Source organism: Tachyglossus aculeatus, chromosome 8, assembly GCF_015852505.1.
Source record: "Tachyglossus aculeatus isolate mTacAcu1 chromosome 8, mTacAcu1.pri, whole genome shotgun sequence".
In the NCBI taxonomy this organism is placed as follows: Eukaryota; Metazoa; Chordata; class Mammalia; order Monotremata; family Tachyglossidae; genus Tachyglossus; species Tachyglossus aculeatus.
This window is the reverse complement of record NC_052073.1, coordinates 38,453,980-38,464,550: the sequence shown is the minus strand read 5'-3', so window position 1 is coordinate 38,464,550 and position 10,571 is coordinate 38,453,980. Positions and strand designations below refer to the sequence as shown.

General features: G+C 45.6%; 1 protein-coding gene across 1 annotated transcript in view; it reads left to right on the top strand.

Annotated features, from left to right (window-relative positions):
* Positions 1–10,571, top strand: part of LOC119931634 (protein SCO1 homolog, mitochondrial) — a 30,428-nt gene that overhangs the window by 1,691 nt on the left and 18,166 nt on the right. The window contains exons 2-3 of the mRNA XM_038750458.1: positions 4,552–4,671; positions 6,716–6,806. Coding sequence (XP_038606386.1) covers positions 4,552–4,671; positions 6,716–6,806 — 211 coding nt within the window. The remainder of the gene's footprint in view (positions 1–4,551; positions 4,672–6,715; positions 6,807–10,571) is intronic.

Here is a 10,571-nt window from a genome sequence, read left to right as displayed (position 1 = left end):
CAGTGGAAAGAGCCCGGGATTTGGAGTCAGAGGTCGTGGGTTCAAATCCCACCTCCGCCACTTGTCCGCTGGGTGACTTTGGGCAAGTAGCTTCACTTCTCTGGGCCTCAGTTTCCTCATCTGCAGAATGGGGATGAAGACCGTGAGCCCCCAGTAGGACAACCTGATCCCCTTGTAACTTCCCCAGCGCTTAGGACGGTGCTTGGCACAGAGTAAGCGCTTAATAAATGCCATTATTAATTAATTAAAGAGGGGGCTGAGTGTGGGAAGGCCTCCCGGAGGAGGTGAGATTTCAGTAGGGCCTTGAAGGGAGGAATAATACTAATAATGATGGCATTTGTTAAGCGCTTACTATGTGCGAAGCACTGTTCTAAGTGCTGGGGGGGATACAAGGTGATCAAGTTGTCCCACGTGGGGCTCACAGTCTTCATCCCCATTTTACAGATGAGGGAACTGAGGCTCAGAGAAGTGAAGTGGCTTGCCCAAGGTCACACGGCGGACATGTGGCGGAGTGGGGACTCGAACCCATGACCTCTGACTCCAAAGCCCGGGCTCTTTCCAATGAGCCACACTGCTTCTCTAAAGAGAGGAAGAGAGCCAGCTTGGCGGATGGGTGGAGGGAGGGCATTCCGGGCCAGGGGGAGGACAGATTTTTGAGGAGGGGAGTGACATGCCCAGAGCATGTCTGCATAAAAATAATAAAATAATAATAATAATAATAATGGCATTTATTAAGCGCTTACTATGTGCCAAGCACTGTTCTAAGCACTGGGGAGCCTCGGTCTGAGGGGTGAAAGGGGCGGGGCTTAGGACAGGGGGCGGGGCTTGGGCTGAGGAAAAAGGGGACGGGGTCAACCCTAATTATTATTAATAATAATCATCTTTACTGAGGGCTTACTGCCGTGTGCAAACCACTGTAATAATAATAAGAATAATAATAATGGCATTTATTAAGCGCTTACTATGTGCCAAGCACTGTTCTAAGCGCTGGGGAGATTACGAGGTGATCAGGTTGTCCCACGGGGGTCTCACAGTCTCCCATTTGACGGATGAGGTCACTGAGGCACAGAGAATGATAATAATGATGTCATTTATTAAGCGCTTACTATGTGCCAACTACTGTTCTAAGCGCTGGGGAGGTTACAAGGTGATCAGGTTGTCCCACGGGGGGCTCACAGTCTCCCATTTGACGGATGAGGTCACTGAGGCGCAGAGAATGATAATAATGATGGCATTTATTAAGCGCTTACTATGTGCCAACTACTGTTCTAAGCGCTGGGGAGGTTATGAGGTGATCAGGTTGTCCCACGGGGGGCTCACAGTCTCCCATTTGACGGATGAGGTCACTGAGGCACAGAGGATGATAATAATGATGGCATTTATTAAGCGCTTACTATGTGCCAACTACTGTTCTAAGCGCTGGGGAGGTTACGAGGTGATCAGGTTGTCCCACGGGGGGCTCACAGTCTCCCATTTGACGGATGAGGTCACTGAGGCACAGAGGATGATAATAATGATGGCATTTATTAAGCGCTTACTATGTGACAAGCACTGTTCTAAGCGCTGGGGAGGTTATGAGGTGATCAGGTTGTCCCACGGGGGGCTCACAGTCTCCCATTTGACGGATGAGGTCACTGAGGCGCAGAGGATGATAATAATGATGGCATTTATTAAGCGCTTACTATGTGCCAACTACTGTTCTAAGCGCTGGGGAGGTTACGAGGTGATCAGGTTGTCCCACGGGGGGCTCACAGTCTCCCATTTGACAGATGAGGTCACTGAGGCACAGATAATGAAAATAATGATGGCATTTATTAAGCGCTTACTATGTGCCAATTACTGTTCTAAGCGCTGGGGAGGTTACAAGGTGATCAGGTTGTCCCGGGGGGGCTCACAGTCTTCACCCCCATTTGACAGATGAGGCAACTGAGGCCCAGAGAATGATAATAATGATGGCATTTATTAAGTGCTTACTATGTGCCAAGCACTGGGGAGGTAACAAGGTGATCAGGTTGTCCCACGGGGGGCTCACAGTCGTCACCCCCATTTGACAGATGAGGGAACTGAGGCCCAGAGAAGCGAAGTGACTTGCCCAAAGTCACCCAGCTGGCAAGTGGCGGAGCCAGGATTTGAACCCGTGACCTCTGACTCCCGAGCCCAGGCTCTTGCCACTGAGCCACCCTGCTTCTCTAAGCGCTTGGGAGAGTCCAGTAGCACATGGGCATCATCAGTGGTATTTGTTGAGTGCCGAGTGCTTCCCGTGTGCAGAGCACTGTACTAAGCACTTGGGAGAGTAGTATTTAAGTGCTCACTCTGTGCCAAGCACTGTACTAAGTGCAGGGAGAAGCAGGGTGGCTCAGTAGAAAGAGCCCGGGCTTGGGAGTCAGAGGTCATGGGTTCGAATCCTGACTCTGCCACTTGTCAGCTGGGTGACATATGTACCTGTATATATATATTGTCAGCTGTGTGACTTTGGGCAAGTCGCTTCACTGCTCTGGGCCTCAGTTCCCTCATCTGTAAAATGGGGATTTAGACTGTGAGCCGCCCGTGGGACAACCTGATCACCCTGAAACCTCCCCAGCGCTTAGAACAGTGCTTTGCACATAGTAAGAACTTAATAAATGCCATTATTATTATTATTATTATTATATGTATATGTTTGTACATATTTATTACTCTATTTATTTTACCTGTACAGATTTATTCTGTTTTATTTGGTTTATATGTTTTGATTTGTTGTCAGTCTCCCCCTTCTAGACTGTGAGCCCCCCCATGGGACAACCTGATCTCCTTGTATCCATCCCAGCGCTTAGAACAGTGCTTTGCACATAGTAAGCGCTTAATAAATGCCATCGTTATTATTATTATTATATGTATATGTTTGTACATATTTATTACTCTATTTTACCTGTACAGATTTATTCTATTTTATTTGGTTTATGTGTTTTGATTTGTTGTCCGTCTCCCCCTTCTAGACTGTGAGCCCGCCATGGGACAACCTGATCACCCTGTGACCTCCCCAGCGCTTAGAACAGTGCTTTGCACATAGTAAGCGCTTAATAAATGCCATCATTATTATTATTATATGTATATATGTTTGTACATATTTATTACTCTATTCATTTTACCTGTACATATTTATTCTATTTATTTTATTTGGTTTATATGTGTTGATTTGTTGTCCATCTCCCCTTTCTAGACTGTGAGCCCGCCATGCGACAACCTGATCACCCTGTAACCTCCCCAGCGCTTAAAACAGTGCTTTGCACATAGTCAGCGCTTAATAAATGCCATCATTATTATTATTATTACATGTATATATTTGTACATATTTATTACTCAATTCATTTTACCTGTACAGATTTATTCTACTTATTTTATTTGGTTTATATGTGTTGATTCGTTGTCAGACTGTGAGCCCCCCGTGGGCCAACCTGATCACCCTGTAACCTCCCCAGCGCTCAGAACAGTACTTTGCACATAGTAAGCGCTTAATAAATGCCATCATTATTATTATTATTACATGTATATATGTTTGTACATATTTATTACTCTATTCATTTTACCTGTACCTATTTGTTCTATTTATTTTATTTGGTTTATATGTTTTGATCTGTTGTCCGTCTCCCCCTTCTAGACAGTGAGCCCGCCATGGGACAACCTGATCACCCTGTAACCTCCCCAGCGCTTAAAACAGTGCTTTGCACATAGTAAGCGCTTAATAAATGCCATCATTATTATTATTATTACATGTATATATTTGTACATATTTATTACTCTATTCATTTTACCTGTACAGATTTATTCAACTCATTTTATTTGGTTTATATGTGTTGATTTGTTGTCAGACTGTGAGCCCCCCGTGGGACAACCTGATCACCCTGTAACCTCCCTAGCGCTTAGAACGGTGCTTTGCACATAGTAAGCGCTTAATAAATGCCATCATTATTATTATTATTACATGTATATATGTTCGTACATATTTATTACTCTATTTTACCTGTACATATTTATTCTATTTGGTTTCTATGTGTTGATTTGTTGTCAGACTGTGAGCCCCCCGTGGGACAACCTGATCACCCTGTAACCTCCCCAGCGCTTAGAACAGTGCTTTGCACATAGTAAGCGCTTAATAAATGCCATTATTATTATACGTATATATGTTTGTACATATTTATTACAGATTTATTCTATTTTATTTGGTTTATATGTTTTGATTTGTTGTCCGTCTCCCCCTTCTAGCCTGTGAGCCCCGCTGTGGGGTAGGGGCCGTCTCTCTATGTTGCCAACTTGGACTTCCCAAGAGCTTAGTCCAGTGCTCTGCACACAGGAAGCGCTCAATAAATACGATGGAATGAATGATTTTGGGCAAGTCACATAACATCTCTGGGCCGGAGGGAGGGGGGCAGGGGGCGGCGGGCGGGTCCCTGGGGCTAGAAGATGGGCTCCACCGTGGGAGTGGGTGGGTTTTGGGGGATAGCGGGCAGCCCGCCCCGCGTCCGGCTTCTGCCTGTTTGCCGTCGCTAAACCGCTTGCCCTCTCTGTGCCCAGCCTAGGCCATGGAGAGGGTGGCCCTCGCCCCGCACACCCGTCCTGCTCCGCTTCCTGACCACCGCCGTGCCCCCGCCTCCGTCCGCGCCCAAGGGCCGCCGCGGCCCCTCCAAGCCGGGGGTAAGGAGATGCCTGCCGTGGGCTCACCGGGCCGGGGGGCGGCGGGGAGAGAACCTCAGCAGACACAGGCCTTGATAATAATAATAATAATAATAATAATAATAATAATAATGATAATAATAATGATGACATTTGTTAAGCGCTTACTATGTGCCAAGCACTGTCCTAAGCTCTGGGGAAGATACATGGTGATCAGGTTGTCCCACGTGGGGCTCACAGTCTTCATCCCCATTTGACAGATGAGGGAGAAGTGAAGTGATTTGCCCAAGGTCACACAGCAGACACTTGGAGGAGCCGGGATTCAAACCCGTGACCTCTGACACCAAATAATAATAATAATAAGAATAAGAATAATAACATTTGTTAAGCGCTTACTATGTGCCGAGCACTGTCCTAAGCACTGGGGGGGTTACAAGGTGATCAGGTTGTCCCACGTGGGGCTCACAGCCTTCATCCCCATTTGACAGATGAGGGAACGGAGGCTCAGAGAAGTGAAGTGACTTGCCCAAGGTCACACAGCAGACACTTGGAGGGGCTGGGATTCGAACCCGTGACCTCTGACTCCAAATAATAATAATAATAATGATGGCATTTGTTAAGCGCTTAGTATGTGCCGAGCACTGTCCTAAGCACTGGGGGGATACAAGGTGAGCAGGTTGTCCCACGTGGGGCTCACAGTCTTCATCCCCATTTGACAGATGAGGGAACGGAGGCTCGGAGAAGTGAAGTGACTTGCCCAAGGTCACACAGCAGACATGTGGCGGAGCCGGGGTTCGAACCCGTGACCTCTGACACCAAATAATAATAATAATAATAATAATAATAATGATAATAGTGGCATTTGTTAAGCGCTTAGTATGTGCCGAGCACTGTCCTAAGCACTGGGGGGGATACGAGGTGATCAGTTTGTCCCACGTGGGGCTCACAGTCTTCACCCCCATTTGACAGATGAGGGAACGGAGGCTTGGAGAAGTGAAGTGACTTTCCCAAGGTCACACAGCAGACACTTGGAGGAGCTGGGATTTGAACCCGTGACCTCTAACTCCAAAAAATAATAATAATAATAATGATGGCATTTGTTAAGCGCTTAGGATGTGCCGAGCACTGTCCTAAGCGCTGGGGGGGATACAAGGTGATCAGGTTGTCCCACGTGGGGCTCACAGCCTTCATCCCCATTTGACAGATGAGGGAACGGAGGCTCAGAGAAGTGAAGTGACTTGCCCAAGGTCACACAGCAGACATGTGGCGGAGCCGGGGTTCGAACCCGTGACCTCTGACTCCAAATAATAATAATAATAATAATAATGATGGCATTTGTTAAGCGCTTACTATGTGCCGAGCACTGTCCTAAGCACTGAGGGGGATACAAGGTGATCAGGATGTCCCAAGTGGGGCTCACAGCCTTCATCCCCATTTGACAGATGAGGGAACGGAGGCTCAGAGAAGTGAAGTGACTTTCCCAAGGTCACACAGCAGACATGTGGCGGAGCCGGGATTTGAACCCATGACCTCTGACTCCAAATAATAATAATAATAATAATAATGGCATTTGTTAAGCGCTTAGTATGTGCCGAGCACTGTCGTAAGCATTGGGGGGGATACAAGGTGATCAGGTTGTCCCACGTGGGGCTCACAGTCTTCATCCCCATTTGACAGATGAGGGAACGGAGGCTCAGAGAAGTGAAGTGACTTTCCTAAGGTCACACAGCAGACGTGGCGGAGCCGGGATTCGAACCCGTGACCTCTGACTACAAATAATAATAATGATGGTATTTGTTAAGCGCTTACTATGCACAAAGCACTGTTCTCAGCGCTGCGGGGATACAAGGTGATGAGTTTGCCCCACGTGGGGCTCACAGTCTTAACCCCCATTTTCCAGATGAGGGAACTGAGGCCCAGAGAAGTGAGTTGCCCAGAGTCACAGAGCTGACACTTGGCGGAGGCGGGATTTGAACCCAGGACCCCAAAGCCCGGGCTCTTTCCACTGAGCCACGCCGTCATTATGATTATTCCCCTCTGACCCGCGCGTCCTCTGTCCTTCCAGCCCGTGTCTTGGAAGTCCTTGGCCTTGACGTTTGCCGTCGGGGGAGCTTTGCTGGCTGGGATGAAGTATTTCAAGAAAGAGAAGACGGAAAGTACGTCCGACATCCCCGCCGGCCCCTGTCCTCGGAGGGTCATTCGTTCAATCGTATTTATTGAGCGCTTACTGTGTGCAGAGCACTGGACTAAGCGCTTGGGAAGTCCAAGTCACCCACCGTTGGGTAGGGACTGTCTCTCTATGTTGCCAACTTGTACTTCCCAAGCGCTTAGTACAGTGCTCTGCACACAGTAAGCGCTCAATAAATACGATTGATTGATTGATTGACTAAGCGCTTGGGAAGTCCAAGTCGGCAACATATAGGGACGGTCCCTCCCCGACAACGGGCTCACGGTCTAGAAAGGGGAGACGGACAACAAAACAAAACGTGCGGATAGGTGTCAAGTCGTCAGAATAAATAGAAATAAAGCTAGATTCATTCATTCAGTCAGTCAGTCATTCAGTCATATTTATTGAGCGCCTACTGTGTGCAGAGCACTGGACTAAGCGCTTGGGAAGTCCAAGTCGGCAACATCTAGAGACGGTCCCTCCCCAACCACGGGCTCACGGTCTAGAAAGGGGAGACGGACAACAAAACAAAACATGCGGATAAGTGTCAAGTCATCAGAATAAATAGAAATAAAGCTAGATTCATTCAGTCAGTCAGTCAGTCATTCAGTCGTATTTATTGAGCGCTTACTGTGTGCAGAGCACTGGACTAAGCGCTTGGGAAGTACAAGTCGGCAACATATAAGGACGGTCCCTCCCCAACAATGGGCTCACGGTCTAGAAAGGGGAGACGGACAACAAAACATTCGGATAAGTGTCAAGTCATCAGAATAAATAGAAATAAAGCTAGATTCATTCATTCATTCAGTCAGTCAGTCATTCAATCGCATTTATTGAGCGCTTACTGTGTGCAGAGCACTGGACTAAGCGCTTGGGAAGTACAAGTTGGCAACATATAGAGACGGTCCCTACCCAACAGTGGGCTCACGGTCTAGAAAGGGGAGACGGACAACAAAACATGCGGATAGGTGTCAAGTTGTCAGAATAAATAGAAATAAAGCTAGATTCATTCAGTCAGTCAGTCATTCAATCGCATTTATTTTACTTGTACATTTCTATCCTACTTATTTTATTTTGTTGGTATGTTTGGTTCTGTTCTTTGTCTCCCCCTTTTAGACTGTGAGCCCACTGTTGGGTAGGGACTGTCTCTATGTGATGCCAATTTGTACTTCCCAAGCGCTTAGTACAGTGCTCTGCACATAGTAAGCGCTCAATAAATACGATTGATTGATTGATTGATTGATTTATTGGGCGCTTACTGTGTGCAGAGCACTGGACTAAGCGCTTGGGAAGTCCAAGTTGGCAACATACAGAGACGGTCCCTCCCCAACAACAGGCTCACGGTCTAGAAGGGGGAGACAGACAACAAAACAAACCATATTAACCAAATAAAATAAATAGAATAAATATGTACAAGTAAAATAAAATTAAATAAATAGAGCAATAAATAAATAGTAATTATTATAGTAATAGTATAATTAATAGTAGTATCATATATAGAGTATTATAGTATAGTATATACTATATTATAGTATTATAGTATATATACTATTCATATTCATTCAATCGTATTTATTGAGCATTTACTGTGTGCAGAGCACTGTACTAAGCGCTGGGGAAGTACAGGTCGGCAACATAGAGAGGCAGTCCCTACCCAACAACGGGCTCACGGTCTAGAAAGGGGAGACGGAAAACAAAACAAAACATGCGGATAAGTGTCAAGTCATCAGAATAAATAGAAATAAAGCTAGATTCATTCATTCATTCAGTCAGTCATTCAGTCGTATTTATTGAGTGCTTACTGTGTGCAGAGCACTCTACTAAGCGCTTGGGAAGTCCAAGTTGGCAACATGTAGAGACGGTCCCTACCCAACAGCGGGCTCACAGTCTAGAAGGGGGAGACAGACAACAAAACAAAACATGTTAACAAAATTAAATAAGTAGAATAAATATGGACAAGTAAAATAAATAGAGTTGGCAACATCTAGAGACGGTCCCTCCCCAACAGCGGGCTCACAGTCTAGAAGGGGGAGACAGACAACAAAACAAAACATATTCACAAAATTAAATAAGTAGAATAAATATGGACAAGTGAAATAAATAGAGTTGGCAACATCTAGAGACGGTCCCTACCCAACAGCGGGCTCACAGTCTAGAAGGGGGAAACAGAAAACAAAACAAAACATAGTAACAAAATAAAATAAGTAGGATAAATATGTACAAGTAAAATAAATAAATAGAGAAATAAATCCGTACAATCATATATACATATATACAGGTGCTGTGGGGAGGGGAAGGAGGTAAGGCGGGGAGGAGGGGGAGAGGAAGGAGGGGAGAAAGTAATGACAGCATTTATTAAGCGCTTACTATGTCTCCCCCTTCTAGACTGTGAGCCCACTGTTGGGTAGGGACCGTCTCTAGATGTTGCCAACTTGGACTTCCCAAGCGCTTAGTACAGTGCTCTGCACACAGTAAGCACTCAATAAATACGATTGAATGAATGAATGAATGTGCAAAGCACTGTTCTAAGCACTGGGGAGATTACAAGGTGATCAGGTTGTCCCACGGGGGGCTCACAGCCTAAATCCCCATTTTACAGATGAGGGAACTGAGGCTTGGAGAATAATAATAATAATGATGGCATTTATTAATCAATCAATCAATCGTATTTATTGAGCGCTTACTGTGTGCAGAGCACTGTACTAAGCTCTTGGGAAGTCCAAGTTGGCAACATATAGAGACGGTCCCTACCCAACAGTGGGCTCACAGTCTAGAAGGGGGAGACAGAGAACAAAGCCAAACGTATTAACAAAATAAAATAAATAGAATAGATATGTACAAGTAAAATAGAGTAATAAATCTGTACAAACATATATACATATATATAGGTGCTGTGGGGAAGGGAAGGAGGTAAGGCGTGGGAGATGGAGAGGGGGTGGAGAGGGAGAGGAAGGAGGGGCTCAGTCTGGGAAGGCCTCCTGGAGGAGGTTAAGCGTTTACTATGTGCAAAGCACTGTTCTAAGCGCTGGGGAGGTTCCAAGGTGATCAGGTTGTCCCACGGGGGGGGGACTCACAGCCTTAATCCCCATTCTCCAGATGAGGGAACTGAGGCCCAGAGAAGTGAAGTGACTTGCCCAGCGTCACCCAGCTGGCAATTGGCCGAGCCAGAATTTGAACCTGTGACCCCTGAGTCCAAAGCCCGGGCTCTTTCCACTGAGCCACGCTAGTAAATATGTACAAGGGAATTAATCAATCAATCAATCGTATTTATTGAGCGCTTACTGTGTACAGAGCACTATACTAAGCACTTGGGAAGTCCAAGTTGGCAACATATAGAGACAGTCCCTACCCAACAGTGGGCTCACAGTCTAAAATCTTACCTCCTTCCCTTCCCCACAGCACCTGTATATATGTATATATGTTTGTACGTATTTTTTACTCTTTTTTTTTTAATTTATTTTACTTGTACATATCTATTCTATTTATTTTATTTTGTTAGTATGTTTGGTTTTGTTCTCTGTCTCCCCCTTTTAGACTGCGAGCCCACTGTTAGGTAGGGACCGTCTCTATATGTTGCCAATTTGTGCTTCCCAAGCGCTTAGTACAGTGCTCTGCACATAGTAAGCGCTCAATAAATACGATTGATGATGATGATGATGATAGAAAGGGGAGACAGAGAACAAAACCAAACATACTAACAAAATAAAATAAGTAGAATAGACATGTACAAGTAAAATAGAGTAATAAATTAAAT